At 46.8% G+C, this 22,240-nt stretch overlaps 1 protein-coding gene across 1 annotated transcript; it reads left to right on the top strand.

The window, feature by feature from the left end:
- Positions 1-15,721: 15,721 nt before the first annotated feature.
- LOC123074766 (bifunctional riboflavin kinase/FMN phosphatase-like) lies at positions 15,722-22,057 on the top strand. Its single transcript, XM_044497521.1, has 13 exons — positions 15,722-15,973; positions 16,067-16,253; positions 16,386-16,516; positions 16,688-16,776; positions 17,450-17,514; positions 18,187-18,239; positions 18,545-18,614; positions 19,244-19,309; positions 19,768-19,922; positions 20,006-20,095; positions 20,907-21,046; positions 21,240-21,332; positions 21,920-22,057. Exons 1-13 carry the CDS (start codon positions 15,910-15,912, stop codon positions 22,055-22,057), a joined length of 1,341 nt encoding a protein of 446 aa, XP_044353456.1. The 5' UTR covers positions 15,722-15,909.
- Positions 22,058-22,240: the final 183 nt, after the last annotated feature.

Raw genomic sequence — 22,240 nt, 5'->3', positions numbered from 1 at the left:
ATCGCTGGAGCTTGCACATTTTGTTAACACCTTTAGGATCGACAAAACCTTCTGGTTGCATCATATACAACTCTTCTTTAATAAATCCATTAAGGAATGCAGTTTTGTTTATCCATTTGCCAGATTTCATAAAATGCGGCAATTGCTAACATGATTCGGACAGACTTAAGCATAGATACGAGTGAGCAACTCTCATCGTAGTCAACACCTTGAACTTGTCGAAAACCTTTTGCGACAATTCTAGCTTTGTAGATAGTAACACTACTATCAGCGTCCGTCTTCCTCTTGAAGATCCATTTATTTTCTATAGCTTGCTGATCATCGGGCAAGTCAACCAAAGTCCACACTTTGTTCTCATACATGGATCCCATCTCAGATTTCATGGCCTCAAGCCATTTTGCGGAATCTGGGCTCATCATCGCTTCCTCGTAGTTCGTAGGTTCGTCATGGTCAAGTAACATGACCTCCAGAACAGGATTACTGTACCACTCTGGTGCGGATCTCACTCTGGTTTACCTACGAGGTTCGGTAGTAACATGATCTGAAGTTACATGACCATCATCATTAGCTTCCTCACTAATTGGTGTAGTAGTCACAAGAACATATTTCTGTGATGAACTACTTTCCAATAAGGGAGCAGGTACAGTTACCTCATCAAGTTCTACTTTCCTCCCACTCACTTCTTTCGAGAGAAACTCCTTCTCTAGAAAGGATCCATTCTTAGCAACGAATATCTTGCCTTCGGATCCGTGATAGAAGGTGTACCCAACTGTCTCCTTTTGGGTATCCTATGAAGAAACATTTCTCCGATTTGGGTTTGAGCTTATCAGGATGAAACCTTTTCTTATCAGCATCGCAACCCCAAACTTTAAGAAACGACAACTTTGGTTTCTTGCCAAACCACAGTTCATACAGTGTCGTCTCAAACGAATTTAGATGGTGCCCTTTTTACGTGAATGCAGTTGTCTCTAATGCATAACCCCAAAACTATAGTGGTAAATCGGTAAGAAACATCATAGATTGCACTATATCCAATAAAGTGCGGTTATGATGTTCGCACACACCATTATGCTGTGGTGTTCCAGGTGGCATGAATTTGTGAAACTATTCCACGTTGTTTTAACTGAAGGCCAAACTCGTAACTCAAATATTTTACCTCTGCGATCATATCGTAGAAACTTTTATTTTCTTGTTTACGATGATTATCTACTTCACTCTGAAATTCTTTGAACTTTTCAAATGTTTCAGACTTGTGTTTTATCAAGTAGATATACTCATATCTGCTCAAATCATCTGTGAAGGTCGGAAAATAATGATACTTGTCGTGAGCCTCAACACTCATCGAATTGCATACATCAGTATGTATTATTTCCAATAAGTCGGTTGCTCGCTCCATTGTTCCGGAGAATGGAGTCTTTAGTCATCTTGCCCAGAAGGCATGGTTCGCAAGCATCAAGTGATTCATAATCAAGTGATTCCAAAATCCCATCAGCATGGAGTTTCTTCATGCGCTTTACACCAATATGACCTAAACGGCAGTGCCACAAATAAGTTGCACTATCATTATTAACTTTGCATCTTTTGGCTTCAATATTATGAATATGTGTATCACTACGATCGAGATCCAACAAACCATTTTCATTGGGTGTATGACCATAGAAGGTTTTATTCATGTAAGCAGAACAACAATTATTCTCTAACTTAAATGAATAACTGTATTGCAATAAACATGATCAGATCATATTCATGCTCAACGCAAACACCAAATAACACTTATTTAGGTTTAACACTAATCCCGAAAGTATAGGGAGTGTGTGATGATGATCATATCAATCTTGGAACTACTTCCAACACACATCATCACTTCACCCTTAACTAGTCTTTGTTCATTCTGCAACTCCCGTTTCGAGTTACTAATCTTAGCAACTGAACTAGTATCAAATACTGAGGGGTTGCTATAAACACTAGTAAAGTACACATCAATAACATGTATATCAAATATACTTATGTTCACTTTCCATCCTTCTTATCAGCCAATCACTTGGGGTAGTTCCCCTTCCAGTGACCAGTCCCATTGCAGTAGACGCACTTAGTCTCAGGCTTAGGTCCAGACTTGGGCTTCTTCACTCGAGTAGCAACTTGCTTGCCGTTCTTCTTGAAGTTCCCATTCTTCCCTTTGCCCTTTTCCTTGAAACTAGTGGTCTTGTCAACCATCAACACTTGATACTTTTTCTTGATTTCTACCTTCATCGATTTCATCATCATGAAAAGCTCGGGAATCGTTTTCGTCATCCCTTGCATACTATAGTTCATCACGAAGTTCTACTAACTTGATGATGGCGACTAGAGAATTCTGTCAATCACTATTTTATCTGGAAGATTAACTCCCGCTTGATTCAATCTATTGTAGTACCCAGACAATCTGAGCACATGCTCACTGCTTGAGCTATTCTCCTCCATCTTTTAGCTATAGAACTTGTTGGAGACTTCATATCTCTCAACTCGGGTATTTGCTTGAAATATTAACTTCAACTCCTGGAACATCTCATATGGTCCATGACGTTCAAAACGTCTTTGAAGTCCCAATTCTAAGCCGTTCAGCATGGTGCGCTAAACTATCAAGTAGTCATCATATTGAGCTAGCCAAACGTTCATAGTGTCTGCATCTGCTCCTGCAATAGGTCTGTCACCTAGCGGTGCATCAAGGACATAATTCTTCTGTGCAGCAATGAGGATAAACCTCAGATCACGGATCCAATCCGCATCATTGCTACTAACATTTTTCAACTTAGTTTTCTCTAGGAACATATAAAAATAAACGGGGAGCAACATCGCGAGCTATTGGTCTACAACATAGATATGCTAATACTACCAGGACTAAGTTCATGATAAATTAAAGTTCAATTAATCAAATTACTTAAGAAATCCCACTTAGATAGACATCCCTCTAATCATCTAAGTGATCACGTGATCCAAATAAACTAAACCATAACCGATGATCACATGAAATGGAGTAGTTTTCAATGGTGAACATCACTATGTTGATCATATCTACTATATGATTCACGCTCGACCTTTCGGTCTTAGTGTTCCAAGGCCATATCTGCATTTGCTAGGCTCGTCAAGTTTAACCTGAGTATTCTGCGTGTGCAAAACTGGCTTGCACCCGTTGTAGATGGACGTAGAGCTTATCACACCCGATCATCATGTGGTGTCTGGGCACGACGAACTTTGGCAACAGTGCATACTCAGGGAAAACACTTTTATCTTGAAATTTAGTGAGAGATCATCTTATAATGCTACCGTCAATCAAAGCAAGATAAGATGCATAAAAGATAAGCATCACATGCAATCAATATAAGTGATATGATATGGCCATCATCATCTTGTGCTTGTGATCTCCATCTCCGAAGCACCGTCATGATCACCATCGTCACCGGTGCGACACCTTGATCTCCATCGTAGCATCGTTATCGTCTCGCCAATCTTATGCTTCTATGACTATCGCTACCGCTTAGTGATAAAGTAAAGCATTACAGGGCGATTGCATTGCATACAATAAAGCGACAACCATATGGCTCCTGCCAGTTGCCGATAACTCGGTTACAAAACATGATCATCTCATACAATAAAATTTAGCATCATGTCTTGACCATATCACCTCACAACATGCCATGCATGAACAAGTTAGACGTCCTCTACTTTGTTGTTGCAAGTTTTACGTGGCTGCTACTGGGCTTAGCAAGAACCGTTCTTACCTACGCATCAAAACCACAACGATAGTTTGTCAATTTGGTGCTGTTTTAACCTTCGCAAGGACCGGGCGTAGCCACACTCGGTTCAACGAAAGTTGGAGAAACTGACACCCGCCAGCCACCTGTGTGCAAAGCACGTCGGTAGAACCAGTCTCGCGTAAGCGTACGCGTAATGTCGGTCTGGGCCGCTTCATCCAACAATACCGCCGAACCAAACTATGACATGCTGGTAAGCAGTATGACTTATATCGCCCACAACTCACTTGTGTTCTACTCGTGCATATGACATCTACGCATAAAACCTGGCTCGGATGCCACTGTTGGGTAACGTAGTAATTTCAAAAAAAATCCTAAACACACGCAAGATCATGGTGATGCATATCAACGAGAGGGGAGAGTGTTGTCCACGTACCCTCGCAGACCGAAAGCGGAAGCGTTAGCACAACGCGGTTGATGTAGTCGTACGTCTTCATGATCCGACCGATCAAGTACCGAACGTACGGCACCTCCGAGTTCAGCACACGTTCAGCCCGATGGCGTCCCTCGAACTCTGATCCAGTCGAGTGTTGAGGGAGAGTTTCGTCAGGACGACGGCGTGGTGACGATGATGATGTTCTACCGACGCAGGGCTTCGCCTAAGCACCGCTACAGTGTTATCGAGGTGGACTATGGTGGAGGGGGTCACCGCACATGGCTAAAAGATCAAACGATCAATTGTTATGTCTCTGGGGTGCCCCCCTGCCCCCGTATATAAAGGAGCAAGGGGGGAGGTGCGGCCGGCCAGGAGGGGGGCGCCAGGAGGAGTCCTACTCCCACCGGGAGTAGGACTCCCTCCCTTTTCCTTGTTGGATTAGGAGTGGAGGGGGAAAGAGGTGGAGGAGAAGAAGGAAAGGGGGGCGCCGCCCCCCTCTCCTTGTCCTATTCGGACTAGGGGTAGGGGCGCGCGGCCCTTGCCCTGGCCGCCTCTCCTCTTCTCCACTAAGGCCCACTATGGCCCATTAACCCCCGGGGGGTTCCGGTAACCCCTCCGGTACTCGGGTAAAATCCCGATTTCACCCGAAACACTTCCGATATCCAAATATAGGCTTCCAATATATCAATCTTCATGTCTTGACCATTTCGAGACTCCTCGTCATGTCCGTGATCACATCCGGGACTCCGAACAACCTTCGGTACATCAAAACATATAAACTCATAATATAACTGTCATCGAAACGTTAAGCGTGCGGACCCTACGGGTTCGAGAACTATGTAGACATGACCGAGACACGTCTCCGGTCGATAACCAATAGCGTAACCTGGATGCTCATATTGGCTCCCACATATTCTACGAAGATCTTTATCGGTCAGACCGCATAACAACGTACGTTGTTCCCTTTGTCATCAGTATGTTACTTGCCCGAGATTCGATCGTCGGTATCTCAATACCTAGTTCAATCTCGTTACCGGCAAGTCTCTTTACTCGTTCTGTAATACATCATCCCGCAACTAACTCATTAGTTGCAATGCTTGCAAGGCTTAAGTGATGTGCATTACCGAGAGGGCCCAGAGATACCTCTCCGACAATCGGAGTGACAAATCCTAATCTCGAAATACGCCAACCCAACAAGTACCTTCGGAGACACCTGTAGAGCACCTTTATAATCACCCAGTTACGTTGTGACGTTTGGTAGCACACAAAGCGTTCCTCCGGTAAACGGGAGTCACATAATCTCATAGTCATAGGAACATGTATAAGTCATGAAGAAAGCAATAGCAACATACTAAACGATCGAGTGCTAAGCTAACGGAATGGGTCAAGTCAATCACATCATTCTCCTAATGATGTGATCCCGTTAATCAAATGACAACTCATGTCAATGGCTAGGAAACATAACCATCTTTGATCAACGAGCTAGTCAAGTAGAGGCATACTAGTGACACTCTGTTTGTCTATGTATTCACACAAGTATTATGTTTCCGGTTAATACAATTCTAGCATGAATAATAAACATTTATCATGATATAAGGAAATAAATAATAACTTTATTATTGCCTCTAGGGCATATTTCCTTCATCAACAACGTCGCGGCGTTGCTCGTCACGTGCGACCTTGGAAGACCGCGGCGCGGGCGCCAGCTAGGGCGTCTTGGAGGTCGCCGCGCCGCCCATGGGCAGCACGGCTCCGCCCTTGGACCCTGCGGCATGCGGCTCGTCGTCTCAGGCACGAACGACGCCGCCCGCCTGGCTTCGATTGCCAGACTGTCATGAATGCTCGTGGGCCACGCCTCCGCCACCATCCGCAGCCGCCCCGTAGCCTGCCCGCGCTGGTACGGGCGGTTCGGCTCCAGACGAACCGATCGCCGTGATCCCCTTCCTCTTGGGAGCCATGGTGATCGATGAAACGACGTGCTAATCGCTAGATCAGGTTTTCAAAGGTCTCAGCGCCCCTGCCTGGCGCGCCAAAGATGTCGGGGAAACGACACCTATGAGACCACGGGGATCCTTTCTACGGTTTGGCAGGGAACAGGGGCTAAGCAAAGAGCAGATCTAGTGATCAACACCACCGGTCTTTACCCAGGTTCGGGCCACAGAGATGCGTAAAACCCTAGTCCTGCTTGATTGTGTATTGAGTGTTCTTGAGCTTAGGCTCGTTGCTACGGATGCAAGCTGGGATGAGAAGTTCAACAAGCCGAATCCCCTTCCAGTACGTTGTGGGCCTCCTTTTATATGACCAAGGGGCTGCCGCGGTGGCATACAAGAGGTGTAAAGCTGCTACAGTACACATGCTTATCTTGGTCATCTAAGGACAAACGCATTTAATGTGCCGCTTGCGTGCCCTCTAGCTTTATTGGGGACGGGAAGAGAGCCCATCCCGTCCGTTGCCGTCTCGCCCCGTCCCGACACGTGCCCATGTCGATGGGGCATGCAGTGCCAAGTTGGCTGGCCAGCTGCTACGCTGGAGAGGTTGCTACAATAGTGGAAAAACATTTAAATTTTTTAAAAAACTAACACTACAATGTTGGGTCAGCCCTAGATAGGGATCGCTACGGGAAAGGCATAGCATTGTGGGCGACCAAGTCCAGAGCCCAGGGCGTGGCATTTTTCTTCGGCCCTAAAGTATAGAGATTTTAGATTCGGCCCGGGTTGTAGTCGTGCAGGCCAAGGCCGAGGTAAGTCAAGGCTTGCTTCCATCAGTTTCCCTTATTGTTTTTGCACTCTTTGTAAGTCCATGTTGTTATTTGTAGTTTATGTATATATTTTTGTTTAGCTCCAAAAAATGTATATAGTTTTGTTGCTGGACCATTAAAGATTTAGTTTAGATTCTAGAGTGACTGTGCAATTAAGCCCTTTTTGCATGTGGTAGTCATGTGGTATTTTGGGGTAGTTATATATAGGCGCTAAAGTTTCCCCCTCTTGCATTTTTTTGGCCTGGGTCTTGATCCAATCCTGGCTACGCCAGTGCCCTCCCGCCGACGTTGATGTGGTAGCCACACCACCCTACTCTACCACTATCGTAGCCTCTCCTCTCACTCTCCCTTCCCTTCGACGAGCACCTCGGTGATGGGGGCAAACTTCACCTGTTCAAACCCCGGGTCGGGTTTCGGGCCGAGCTTTGTAAAGCCCGAAGCAAAAATCCGAAGCCTGGGCCCGTCCCGGCCTAAAGCACATGAATAGTGCCATTTTCAATTAAAATAATTATATTCGGGATATTAAAATAATATGATACACCTATATTTCAAATAAAATATACATTTGTTGCCATTTCAGGCTTTTTTCGTGCTTTCGGGTCAGGCTTCAGGTGGGAACATGAAGCCCAGGCCCGGCCCGGATGCCGGGCCTTCGGGCCGGGCTGCTCATGCACAGGTCTAGGGCGAACCCTAGCTTGGTGACAGGGAATGAGAATGAACATCCTTAACTTTGTACAGAAGAAACAACGAAAAGGCAGCAACACTTAGGACTCCCGTGCCGCTCCCGTGAGCGGCCCGGGAGAGAGAACCGCGCCGCCAGCTCCAACCCCACCGTCCCCTCCTCCCCTCGCCGCCGCCGGCGTGCATCGCCGGGCAAAGACCGCGCGGCACGGTGGCAGCGAGGCCCTTTCCTCATCCCTCTTGGGCTTGGATGGCACGGGTCGTTCGTCCCGACGGGAGCCGAACGCTGCCCGGGCTTGGCGGGGAAGCTCGCGCTTGGGGCAGCGCTGCGAGGAGGCTCGGGGTGACGTGCTAGAGATGCACTAGGAGATACGGCGCAAGCGACCTCGGCGCGGTGGGCGCGTGCTGGCGTGCAGAAGGCCGAATGGAGCGGATCTGGGGCTTGGAGTTTGAGCTCATGCTCGTGCGCTGGGCGATGCTGGGATGCGCAACGCGCTCGCTGGCCATGGCGCGGGTGTGCAGGGGGCCAGGCGGCGCGGATCTGGAGCATGGTGCTCTGTGGTGGGACTCGCGGTGGCGAGGAATGGTGTTGAGGCTCGGGCGGCGCGTCTTGGCGGGCCGGGGCGGCGCAGTGTGGCTGCTCCATGGTGCTAGTGCTGGGTGGTGCGGTCGTGGCAGATCTGGTGTCTCCAGTTGTTGGATCCGGTCTCCGACGGACGTGGCGGCGTGCATGGTGCGTCTGGCGCAGAGTTGCGGCTGGGAATCATGGTGGTTCGTGGCCTCGGGCAGCGCACCTCCGTCCCTTGCCGGCATGGTGCTCGGCGGGGTGTGGTGGTCGTGCTGCGTCCGATGGCTCTGCCCTCGGTTGGCCATCAATGGATCTTGCAGCTGCGGCTGGTGGTTGGCCGCCGGTGGTCTCCGCGAGGTGCGGTTGACGGCGACAGCAAGGGCCTCTTCATCAACGGGCTGGTTCGTTGGTGGTGGTAGTGCTTGGTGGACTTGCAGGCACCAATGCAGATTGGGTGTGTTGGAGCTCGGGTGAAGACTCTGTCTCGGCCTTTGGCCGTGACCGGCGATGGAGGCGGCTACGGGCGTCGCATACCATCTTGAAGGCATCGCCGTTTTGCTGCCGCACCCTTCCTGTATGGATCTGGCTCCAGGGGAAACTCTAGATCCTATGTGATCAGACGTTGGCGGCGCCTTGGCGTCGTTTCCCCTCTTGAGGGCTTCGTCTTTGGAGCTGGGCGTTGGCAAGGGGGGCCAGTGGCGGGTGTTGATTTTGGTGTTGAGGCTTCTGTGGCAACGATGGCGGAGGCGAGCAAAGTCGGAGGCGTGGCAACGGTTGCGATAGTCGGCTCTTCTTCGGCGTGTCAGTGGGATTACCTCGGGTTGTTTTGTTGCGGTGAAGTCGGAGCTGCGGTGGCGGGGCCCTGTGGCAACGATGACAGGCAGCAGGTGGCTTGTTCAGTGGTCTTCCGCGGCGCCAACATTGCATAGTTCTTCTTCGGAGCTCTTCATTAAAATCGGAGCTGTGTTGCCCTCGGCATGTGTCTTCTTGTGTTCTGCACGGCCTCTACTGTGAGGATCGGCTTGACGTTCATCTTCGACGAAGTCGGAGTTACTTGCTCGGAGTTTAGGGTGGGTGATGATGCCCGTAGGGGAGCAGTGACAACGATGACGTCTGAGTGCATCTTGTCGAGGCCCTCCTCGTTGAGGCGTGTGTGGAGTATCATTTATGTGCCGCTCAGCGGTTTGTGACAGTTTTAGCACGGTTTCCCGTTAATTAACCGGGCAACTCTCTTCTGCTTAATTAATGGATGAGGCAAATCTTTTGGCTTCGTTTCAAAAAAAACTTTGTACAGTAACATGCTTACGTTTAACTACTACTATCAGACTATCTTCAATATACATGTGAATTTTCACGTGCACACTTGCTAGACACTAACGCTCTGTTTGGATGCATGTATTGAAGTGCTCCGTATTGAATTGGTTGCAATACCAATTCAGCAAGGAATGGCTGGGAAGGTCGGCCACGGCTCTATGGAGAGGATCCAGACGCCACCGCCGCGAGGAACGCCGCAGTTGCTGCTACGTTGTCGGGATGCGGGAGTAGCCATGCGCAGAGGAGCATGACGCGGTGCCGCTGGAGCTTCTTCGCTCCGCCTCTCTTTTCTTTTTCTGGTCGCGGTGGGAAAGAGAAGGGTTGAAGCGGTACGTTTTGCGGGTGAGTGCAAATCCAGCGAAATCGGAGCCGGAGGGGTCTGTATTGTCGGAGGGGAGCGCACGTGAGAGCGAATACAGTGTTGTATTCGGTCCCATTTCCATTTACTGTTTCAGTGCGCATCCAAACAGCTGAATTGGCGGTTCGGGAATACCAAATCTAATTCGAGGCTGCAATACATATATCCAAACGCAGTGTAAGAAAACATCATTCAGCTCAAAAGAAAAAACCTAAGAAAACACCATTACATGTGCCTCAGACGATCAGACCCCCAGTGACTTGTCTACACGTTTCGAATGCTCTATCCCAGAGTTCAGCCCTCCTACGTACGCTCCATCAGTTAATTTGGACGCCCGTGCAGATCCATGTGTTCGTGATTTCCACGATCCAACAATTTACTTCTTTTAGCATAGTACGGACATAGGCGCTCATATATATGTGCATACACTTATCCTTATAAACGCATACATGCACATCATATCCTTATGAGCACCTTCAAAAAACTGAGCCAACATATCATGTTAAGATTTACGAAGTCATCGTAGACGCCTCGTCATCAACGAGCACTGAAAGCGCATTGCCGGAAATCCTAAAATAAATTCAGAAATAAATATGAGCATTAGGACTTAAACCCTGATGGACTGGGGATACCACTGTCCACCTAACCATTCAACCACCATATGTTGGTTCGCATCCAACAATTTACTGCACGATATGCAAGCCGGGATAAAAGTCTTACGAGACGGTCTAAGAGCAACTCCAACGGGCCGACCCAAATGGACGGCGTATTTGTTCGCGTTTTGTTTGTTTGGGTCGGCCACCCGCTCGGCGTCCGCACAGTTTTGCATTTGGGTCGGCAGTGCGCCCAACGCGCCGACCCATTTCATGTCCGCACTCAATTTAAAGAAAAGGCCCGCAGCCACAGATCATGCCGGCGGCCATAGATCATACCGGCACCATGTCAGCGCCGACATACATTGCCGGCTTCAAAAAATATCACCGCAGTTCATGCTAGCGCACTCGCCAGCTGTGTGCCGGCACACAAAAAAAGGGTGGGACTTGAGTTCGACCATGCCATCGCGGCCTCGTGGCCATGCCAGCACGCAAGCCGGCATACAAAAAAGGAAGGCGCTCGCGGCCACGACATCACTCGTCGGCAAACTTAAGCATGTCGACCTGCATCTCTCGAACCACGGCCTCTTCCTTAGCGACACGGTGTTGAGATCCACCTTCATGATCTCCACCCCGGTCATCATGCTCGTGAGCGCCACTTCTTTCGCCTTGGTTTTGGCGTTGGCGGCCTCGATCTCCAGCATCTTGGCTTGCTTCTCTGCCTCCATCTCAAGCTGCTTGACTTGCATCTCCGCGTCCATCTCAAGCCTCCTCCTTTGGATCTCCATGAAGGCGTTCATTTGCTCTTCTTTGAAACGCCGGCGCTCCTCCTCCCTTGATTCCTTCTTGTTCATCATGCCCTCAACGCTTGCGATCAAGGCGTTGGATGCCGCATCCCGCTTGTCCTCCTTCTTGGAGTTGGTCTTCCCCCGCGGCCGTGCAGGCTCACCGTCCCCAACCTCCTCCACGGCTTGCTTCCCCCCACGCGACTTGAGGGCGGCATATTGCGCCTTGAACTTCTCCTCGTCCTTGATGACCCGAAAGCAATGGGAGAGGTTGAAGCACTTGTCATTGTGTTGGACCTTGAATGCCTACAACCATGCAAGCATATGGGCAAATGATACGCAAATGAGCACGCAAGCATGAACTTGATGACACAAAAGAGGGCGGCTTGCTAGCATACCATGTCTTGCATGCCGATGCCGCTCACGGGGCGGGCCTTGACGCTCTCAAGAGTGGCACAAAACTTGTTGCACTCTTGTTGGATCACCCTCCATCGCTTGGAAATGGACACCCACCCGCGCGTGCTCACAATTTGGTAAGGCGGAAACTTCTTGCACTCATGAAACTCCCGGTGGACACGAATCCAAAAGGTTGAATGCTTTTGTTCGGCGCCCGTCTTGGGGTCTTGTCCAATGTCTCGCCAACACTCGCAAAGAAGCTTGTCCTCGACGGCCGTGTATGCCTTCGTGTGCTTGCTCTTGCGCTTCGGCTTAGGACCGGCGGCTTGGTTGGCGAGCTCGTCCTCGAACAAAGGCTCCACTTCGATGTCGCACTTGTCCTCTTCCTCTTGCCCGTAATCATCCGAGAACTCGTGGTCGAGTGGGAAGCCGTCCAGGTCCATGCCGACCTGATCACGCATGAAGGCCGCCTGATCGGGATCATAGCCAGCGGCCTGCGTGAACGCCCCGCGGCCGTCCTGGCTTTGTGTCTTGTCGGGATCGTAGCCAGCGGCCGGCGCACCGCCCTCGAAGATGAGGTTCTGCATGTAGTCCTCGTCGCCGACGGCCGGCATTCCGTCGAACAGGTTGCGGGCATCCGGGAGCACCCGGCTGGCGTCTGCTGCGCGCGTTTCCTCGCGCCTCCGGATGACGAGCCACCGGGGTGGCGTTGAGGTCGATAGGCGCGGGCGCGGGCATGGAAGGCGCGACCACGCTCACGTCGGGCAAGCACTCCCCGGAGAGGCGGAAGGCCTGCGGGTACACATGGAAGTCGGGCATCGGGTTGCAAGCCGACGCGCGGGGCAAGTCGGGCAGCACCATCCGAGGGAACGCCGATGAGTCGGTGCCGGCCGCGGCGACGGCGACGTTGAGGAGGCTGTGCTGGCTAGGGTTTAACCCTAGCATGTAGAGCGTCTCCCTCGTTGCCGCCACGACGCGGGCGTTGGTGACCTCCTGCTGCGCGACGGCTTCATCCCGAGCGTCCGCGGCATGCCTCCGGCCCTTCCTCTTGGCCGACTCCCTTACCCGCTGTTCGGGCGTCAGCGCCTTCTTTGGCTTGGTCGCGGCGGCGGTCTTGCGCGGGGCACGAGGCTTGCCTTTGCCGGAGGGGGCGGTCGTCTTGCCGGACGAGGCGAGGGAGGCGAGGTCGGCGGCGGCGTCGAGGTCGAGTTTGTCGTCCATGGCGGGTGTGGGGCGGGAGCACGCGCGGGCGAGAGGGTTTTGGGGGGAAAATGAGGGGAAATTGTGGTGGCTGCCACCGACCGACGGGCCCGGAGAGAGGAGTAGGCACGCGCGCGTCCATTTCGTGTCCACGCCGATGCAAATCCGGCACAAAATTAAACCGGGAATGGGTCGCCATGCGAACACCAAATGGACACGCGTCCATTTAGATCGGCGCGTTGGGCCGTCTTTTGTGTCCGCGCTTCTTAAACGGACACCAGCAGACGAAATGGATCGCCCCATTGAAGTTGCTCTAAATGTCTGGGGCATGTTAAACCTTCGTACTGCACCCCTCGCAGCTCGCAGCAGCAACAAAAACGTTCATACTGCACGACTGATGCTTGCCAAAGGACACGTGTATATTTGTACTGTTGCATGCTCTACTTAATTACGGCACGACTGATGCTTGCCAAAGGACACGTGTATATGTTTATACTGTTGCATGCTCTACTTAATTACAGCACGACTGATGCTTGCCACGCGGAGTCTAAGAGTCTCACACTCATGTCTAACCTTTATACTTTCGCGAAAAAAAAAAACTCTCTCTGCTGTACGAGGGGGTGCTTGCCGAAGCACACGGTGCATCAAAAGGGCACGCCACTCAGTAACTTCCGTGCCCATTTGCTTCACGTGACGTGATATCATGTAGACTATATCATCTTCTAACCTTCATGATTACCCGCAAAAGAAAAACCTTCATGATCACTTGCCTAGAGGGATCACATGCTCTCCATAATAAACCCACATGGATCGATAGACCACACGCACATAACACCGAGGAAGATAAAGGGTGTATTTGAAGTTTTAAACCCATAATCTGTCCACCTTGATAGAAGTGAGCCTAAATTAGATTGTTTTAAGTCCTTATACAAGCCCACCTTCCATGTGGTTAAAAGATGCTCCCTCCGTAAACTAATATAAGAGCGTTTAGAATACTAAAGTAGTGATCCAAACGCTCTGATATTAGTTTACAGAGGGAGTACAACACAATTATATGAAATTTGGAGCGACAATAAAAAGGAAATTCGGTTTCCTCACGGACTCAAATTATCTTGAAAAACGACCTTATATTATGAAACGGATGGAATAGTAAAAAACTAGAGTAAATTTTACTCCCCTCTGTCCCATGATATAAGAATGTTTTGAAAAACGTTCTTATATCATAGGACGGAGGGAGTATATAAGAACCATTTGTACTTGTGAAATAACAACTACTTATTCCCCATCCATTTTAAAATACAAGTTCTTTTAGAAAGGGCACATGAATTAAAAGTCTGACTAAAACATCAACATTACCCTTCAATCGTTCTATGCCCATCAATCTCATTTTAAGACTAGTGTTGTGCTCGTTTCCAATCGCTTTGATTTTTTTTCTACTTGCCTACGCATAGCTTTGGTCTTATATGACTTTTTATTTGTTGGTATGTTCTTGTGTGTGTGCGTTGGTGCAGAGGCCAGATATACTCATTGTGGTTGTATCCTTTATTCATTGTGTTTGTATCCTCTTGATGCTCCATTTTAAGCCAATAAATTCATGCTTTCTTAGAAAAAAAGTGTTGTGCTCGTGTTGTCTAAGATGGGTAAATCTGGTATCACTCTGTGCGGATCTGTTGCCCCCGAGGCAGTGTCGTGCAAGGTCGTGGCCTTGGCTGGTGTCTGTGCTAGGGACACAAGAAGACAATGGAGTTGAGCTTGACTATGTGTCCACTCAAGTGGTGCATGGCTTTGGGACGAGGATTTGGCGCACGCAAAAAGTGCGGGGGCATTCATGTCCGTGGTGCCGGCTTTTTATTTTGGCTTCCGATTTTTATAGTTTTATATATTTTAAACAAATTTTTTAACTAAGTATTGTTTTCATATTTGTGTTTCTCGTTACCAGAGGTTTCAAATAAGATCCATTTTAAATATATTTTGATGAATTTTGAAAAACAATTATGTCAAGTTTCAATGTTGAAACTTAGTAAGGGCGACCGATAAAAATCAACTATTTTGTGTCTATGACCCATAGAAAAAATTGCTGAAAATTATATCTTTGAAGCTGGTTGAAAATTAACAGTTTTAGATGCTAAAATTATAAGTTTCAACTTTAAAACTTAAAACTAATTGTGTCCTTGTGCGAGATTGAACTACTGCATGAATCACGAGGCAAAACGAGCGGGTGGCGGGTGCGCGCCCCTGCGAATTTCCGCATGGCTTTGGTGTTGGCGTGTGCTTTTTCATGGTAGCTTCACTCTAGTGTCTTGGGATGGCACCAAGGCAGCAATGCGAGAGGTAGAGGTCGCGGGCTCAGAACTACCGGTTGCCTACGCTATAAAAGGTGGGAGTACCTAGGACTCATCTAGATGAGACGTAATTTGGTCTCATTCACCTGGAAAACAAAAATGGATACAACCCACGTCAGCACACACACGCATCTTATAGCATCACATCCAATGGCTATAAAAGGTGAATGAGACCAAATTAAATCTCATCTAGATGGGTTGTAGCAAAACTGATAAAAGGTAGTCTCGTTCTCTCCCTAGAGAAAGCACAGCCCATGCCCTCCGAGCAACCACGGTGCCACCTCTGGCACCGGTGAGCGAGGACGCCATCCAACTCCCGCTGCCGGTAGTCACTAGTTGATTCCGCTGCCGGGATCCATCTCTCTCCCCACATCCTCAACCTCTCTGTGATGTTCTTCTGCAAATCGATGCACACATACTAACTGCTGAACCACTTACATTTCTCTCAGATCTTCGTTTTAGTGCACTTGTTGCTTCTTTGATATAGTCATGTGTTTCATGGAGTGCAGCCTGCTACTCTGTGGGCATGCCCACGGGCAGCGGCTGCCCTCCGGCGATGGCCATGGCCGAAGAGCCATTCGGGCTGAAAAAAACTGGCAGGGAACCGTTACCCCGCCCCATCAGCCCCGATTGCCATCACTACTCTGCTCCCAAACCCCTCTTCTGCTTTCTCCTCCCACCCTTAAACCCCAGCCGGCCCGCCGTCGCCGTAATGCCTCGCCTTGTTGTCTCCCCGGTACTTCGTCCATGGCAACAAAGCATCACGTATCGGCCGTGATCTTTGATCTGGACGACACCCTCCTGGACACTGGTACACACATCCGTTTAATCTCCTTCTGGAAGAAAACACTGGACTAATTTCCAAAATGGACGATGGTGTGTGTGTGTGTGTGTCTTGGTGCAGAGAGTGTAACAAGAGGCGTCTTGAACGATTTCCTCGCGACATATGGGAAGTCAGCGGACGCGGAAAAGGAGGAGGGGAGGCTGGGGCAGAGTCACAGCGAGTACGCGGCTGGGATCATCGCAGATTACGGGCTGCCGCTCACTCTCGAGGAGTACTCTGAGGCAATATTCCCCTTGAATCTCAAAAGGTTCGTTTCATTTTGGCACACTGATCAAATCTGCAATGTCATGTTCATCCCAACTCTTTTTTTTTTGCTCGTATGTTCCTCACAACTAACCCAGAGGCTTAAACCACTTGCCTTGGTTCTACTGTTCTCCAGCTGGCAGAAGGCAAAACCACTTCCTGGGGTTAGAAGACTTCTCAAGCATCTTCACAAGAATGGAGTACCGCTGGCACTTGCTTCCAACTCCGAGACGAGAATTATCCATCAAAAAATACTCAAACTAGGAGGTTTGTTTGTTTGTTTTTTTTAGAAAAGAAGGATGCACCCCCGGCCTCTGCATCTGGACGATGCATGCAGCCATAACTAGAAGATTTGTGATGTAGGAGTAGATGCTCTTTTAAAAAGGAGGATGACCCCCGGCCTATGCATCGTGTGTAGCCATTGTGGTGTTGATATAGGGTTTGGTTCCCCATGCGCTCACACCCAAAAACTATGGGGGGTCGGCATTGTACTTTACCTACCAATGATCAGTCGTCGAACTTCAAACGTGAGTCAAACGTCCGAATGGTGTGAAAGTGAACGCGTGCATCGATTTGATACAAATACTAGAGAACAATAAAGCTCTCCTTTATCTTACAAATGTTCGAATGGTGCACAAAGTTGAAGCACAAGGCACATACAACGAGGCAAAACATCAAACACCATGTTGAATAAAATCAAATCAAAATGTTGTGTTGAAGCAAAAACCATCATATTAACCGAAGCTTTTTGATAATAGCAAGAAAACTGCTACACAAACGATTGGTTGTGCCCGATTTCTAGACGACAAGATATAGCAGCCATCGATCATCTCAGTTCACGTGGATGCAGCCATCGATCACAAGGTCGTATGAAAATCTTCCTGCAAATTATCGTGTGCACAGTAATTTTGTAATAGCAATATGGAGTACCGCGTGCATTAGATAAGTTGGCGCGACCATAGGAAAATAAAAATCTTCAATATATATTTAATCTAGTTTTTTCTTGAAGAAGATATGACTTTTTTTACAACAAAAGTTAGTGGGGAGTCATGTTGTATATATTTTCATAAAAGAAGGGAGAAAATCCTTTTTTTTTCTCCTTGGATGTTCGTGCCAGTGATTACCAAGCCGAAAAGTCCTCCCATTTTCCAATTAAATATTTTGTGTTACATTTTAGCATGTTTATTCATGTTTCTCTAGATTTTCTACACCCTTAGGGAGATAGAGCAGGGAGATGAGCTCTTTCTTTTGTTGCAAACTCAGAGGTGTGATAGCATGAGGGAGAAAGCGACAGGGGAGGATAGACAACAAGAGATGATGGGCTATAGTTTTTTTAAGACAGTAAATACGCAGATGCTCACATATGGAGAGATATAGTGCATGATGGACTAAGAAAGGGAAACTGTTAGTGGTAAAAAACAAGAGCCCATTGGAAAAATATACTTGTGAGGGTTTCCTCCTCTCATCTGACAAGGTCGTCATTCTCATCCACCTCCGATCACAACCTAGGAGTGGGGATGTGGAGGGGAACTCTGCTCTTCGTTCAATATGTAGTCCCATTTCGTGTTTGTCTTGGTTCTCATGTCGTAGCGATGATTTTGAGGTGGTGGTGGTATCATGTCGATGGAATAATTAAGTCCCTCCATGCATCCTCCTCCATGCCCCGACGATGTTCGCCCATCATTAGCGATGGGCCTATGAGGGCCTGGTCCCATCGATTTGAGCAACCAGATCTATTGGGTAGCCTGTTAGGAGTTCGTTTTCGCCAGGTGCTTCTCCTCTAGATGGTGGCGGCAATTTAAATATTATTACTCTAGTGACTTTCTCTTGCCATGATGTTCTGTTGGTTTGTGGAGACGTGCCAAAAGGGTTGGCAGATCTAGTTGGGGATGACGATGGACTTTTGTTTCACTTGGTGTGCAAGGTGGTTGATTCAGTGCAATCGCCATGCTCTTCAAGAGTGGTGGCCCCAAGCCTAAGCACCGACAAGGTTGGGGCATGATCCCAATAGATATTCGATCTATGATAGCTTTATTCTGTCTGTAGGGGCAAGCAATCCGTAGGGGGGCACTTGCTTGCGGTCGTCAAAAACCATGAGGCGCATGGAGTTTTGTGGATGATGGTTTTTTCTTAAGAATAAATTGTCTTCGAAGGGGACTCTATTGTGACTCAAGTAATCATCATCGGTAGTCTTGAATGACATAGTTTATAGAGACATAAAAGAATATTCAAGCAATAATTTAGTGCTAAGTTTTTGTATGTGATGATCATCTAATGAAAATCCCTGTTTTGCAGAACTGAAAGACTATTTTTCTGTGGTTCTTGGTGTTGATCAGGTTCCTCGTGGAAAACCTTACCCTGACATGTAAGAACGTTTTTTCAGAACTTACAATAGAAAGACTGGGAGTATCATTTTCTCATGCGACCTAAAGATCCTAAGGCCCTCTTTGATTCGAAAGATATCTGCAGGATTATAATTCTTAGATACATTTTGTATGTATTATTAGTACGATTCAATGTTACAGAATCCTTCTCCATATATTTCTGTGCACTAAATTTCACAGAAGATTTCATTCACTTAAAAGAACCATTTTTTTTGTGGTGCAATCAAACAGTTTTTGGTGTAAATAAAATTGTTTAAGATAAGAATAGACATGACATCGTAATCCTGTGTTTGTTCTTTCTATTCCACCGTTATTTTGGAGGAGCACATTGAAGCTTCCACTAAATTAACAACCGAAATCATACACAAGTACTGAAGAACTCACGGTTGACATCTAGAGCTAAAATCTACCTTTTGTGTTCCAGGATATAACATCAACAGTTGACTTGTAGTATTGCTTTATGCATATACTTCACATTATTGTTATTATTATTTGGGATCAATTTGGCCAACAACCTGATGATCAACTCAATATTGTTTTACTTAAAAACACAGTACAAACACGTTCAATATTATTGATCGTGCAATATCTTATATCTCTTTGTCTCTAGATATCTGGAAGCTGCAAACAGACTAGGTGTAAATCCATCATCATGCTTGGTCATAGAAGATTCTCTGTAAGTTTGTTGTTCGGCACACACACGAAAAGAGAAGACAAAATAAAATATAGAATGAATGGATAATAATACAACAGAACAAAACATAGATATTAGATATTACTGAGAGACATTTCTCTAACTAGAAGCCCCTGGGTACATGTGTTCCTTCACTAAGAAACAGAACAAAGTTTAGCATACACGACAACAACAGTTTTGTCATTGTACATGAAGTGATGATGTAAACTTAGAAAATTTCGAGTTGCTTTCATTTGAACGGAACACATTGTACTTGCCTATCTTCTACGGCATATGGATTCTCCTATAACGGAAAATGGGGCTAAATCCTTATAATTGTTCTCAAATTCACAAATAGAACGGCAAGCATTCGTGCATTAAAAAGGACATCTTCGGCATTCAGTTTAATTTCTGCTTCCAGAAAAATGTTTACTTTCTATTTTGTTGGCAATTTTTGTTAGTGTTGGAATCCGGGGTGCCAAGGCTTCTGGGGCAAAGGTAGTCGCTGTTCCATCACTCCAAACTGAAAAGCAACATTACTCAATTGCCGATCATGTCCTCTGTTCACTGCTGGACTTCCATCCTGAACTATGGGGTCTTCCTCCATTTGACGATCGTAACTTTCTCGATTTCTCCATTAACAGTTATTTCATTTTATAATTTTTTATTTAAGTCTGATAGATGGTACTTATGTTGCAGGCATTCAAGGTGCATTGCCCATGGATCCATTGTACTCAAATGCTCACATAGGAAATGTGATCTCAAACAATATTCATATGATAGTAGCAGGTCCGAGACGTTCCTCCCACTTCAATACGACAATGACTGCCAAGATTATAGCTCTTATCACACATGGTGATTTCTAAAACAAAAAAGATAAACATCAAACTTTTCAGGCATTGCTCTTGCGCGCATGTAAGGAAAGTCCATGCATGTAAAGTTCTATTTTCAAATCAATCTATGATGAAGGTGGAATTGCTAAGATGATACAGAGAAAAGGCGGGGGAAAACGAAACTACTACACGTACGACTATGGCTTGTCCGATTTGGTACGATGCAACATCCAGCCGTCGCTGGACTTAGAGTCCAACTGGCATACAGTTTGATCTGCTTAGTTCGTACGTGAATTGTCGTACGTATAGCACGATTTGGGGGGGGGGGGGGGGGGGGATGATGACACCAGCACATTCAAGTTTCAATTGAACTGCAAAAACGTCTTATATTAGAGTACAGAGGTTATTTTCTTTCACAATCCATTTTCACCGCTAGCTTCATACCGAAGTGGGCTTTGAAACTAATCTCACTTTGATACGTTTCGGTAAAAAAAATCCAGATTATTTTGCTACCACGCGATAATACACTACTTACCATCTTGTATGTAATGCATTCTCATGTTGTCTCGTAAAGTTAACTATTACTACACAATCTATTAAGCATGTCACGATCATGGTAGTAATTGTTACCATCCGGAGTACATAGGCACCATGCATTGTGGTACCTAATACTCCATCATGATAAGAGTCGCAAGTTAGTTAGTCTTCTTTCTTTCTGAAATGCTGATAAGTGCTCATTGTTGTTAGTTGCTGATCACTGCAAACAGGTGAACATACCTACGACTCTGTTCCTGGCCAATTATCAGGAATTGTTTTTGGTTGGGCCAAGTTAGAACCACATGGAGTATCTACGGTGGTTGTCAGCATTGGGTGGGACATTTCGCCGCCGGCTGTTGGAAGAGTGATGGTTTGTACTTTTATTTAATTTCCGATTACCTTTATATATGCACATTGTTAAGCTATAAATTTAAAGGGCTGTTTTTGTATGGGAGGTCAGTTGTGTGTAGGTTAGCATGATATCTCGTTGAGTGATTCGCTTCCATGCTTTGGAACTGTGTCCTTTCTTCTCCGTTCTTAAAACTTGTGTTCTTTTTTTTCAGCACATATGTTTTCTTGATCCCTGCTGCAATGCCAAATCAGGGGAGCCACTTGAGCTACTGTTAGTTGGTTACATCCGGGAGCTCCAAAGCACGGTAATTTAGCTATTTACATTTTGTCTATTTGCTACTGTATAGTCTATATGAACCCTACATGGCATGCAATGCAGAGCATATTAAGTTACAGCTCACCACGGGCTAATTTTTTCTACAGAAGTCAACACATGGTAGGGACGCGGATTTGTTGAACACGGATGCGTGTGCAGCCTTTATGAATAGTAAATTTAAAAAAATGCTTGAAAAAATATTTTAAAATCTGATATTTTTTTTTAATATACATAGTCAACCGGTATACCGGCATATGAAGTTTCATGAAGAAATCATATCCGTGGTAATCTGGGCAAAAATAAAAAAATCAAAACTAATCGAAGCTATATTAAAAAACACTGTTTAATGAATAGTATGGTCGCACTTGTATTTTCTTCACTAAGAATATCATGGGTGTCAATACATCATGAAACTTCACACGCGAGTAGAATGATCGACTAAGATTCATACCGCGAAATTTCAAAAAAAAAATCTAGTATTTTTTATGAATTTACTATTCACGTGGGTGCGCTTGCACCCATGTTCACCTTTGTATTTTCGCACATGGTAGTCGCTAACTTAAGCATTTGTTGCAGGGAAGTACTACATCTCAAGCATTGAGCATTACTGAGGAAGACCAAAGCATCGCGAGGGATGCACTGAACCTCCCAGCCTTCTCCGAACTAGAGGAGCTAACGCTCTTCAGTGCGCCTGGGAAGGAATCATCCGAGTGATTTGCCCTATTCGTTCTAACGCACTGGGCGGTGCAGTGTGTTTACTGGATGTGATTAGATATATCTAAAATGTACACGATCAGCTGCAAGTTAGAAGCTACATCTCCAAGTCTTATAAACACACGGAGTTGCTATAGCTTATATGCAATAAAAAGATGTAAAAAAGTTTGTTCATTTATCATG

The sequence above is a fragment of the Triticum aestivum genome, chromosome 3D (assembly GCF_018294505.1).
Source record: "Triticum aestivum cultivar Chinese Spring chromosome 3D, IWGSC CS RefSeq v2.1, whole genome shotgun sequence".
Lineage (NCBI taxonomy): Eukaryota > Viridiplantae > Streptophyta > Magnoliopsida > Poales > Poaceae > Triticum > Triticum aestivum.
The sequence above is the reverse complement of the archived record's forward strand: the minus strand, read 5'-3'. Positions and strand labels throughout refer to the sequence as shown.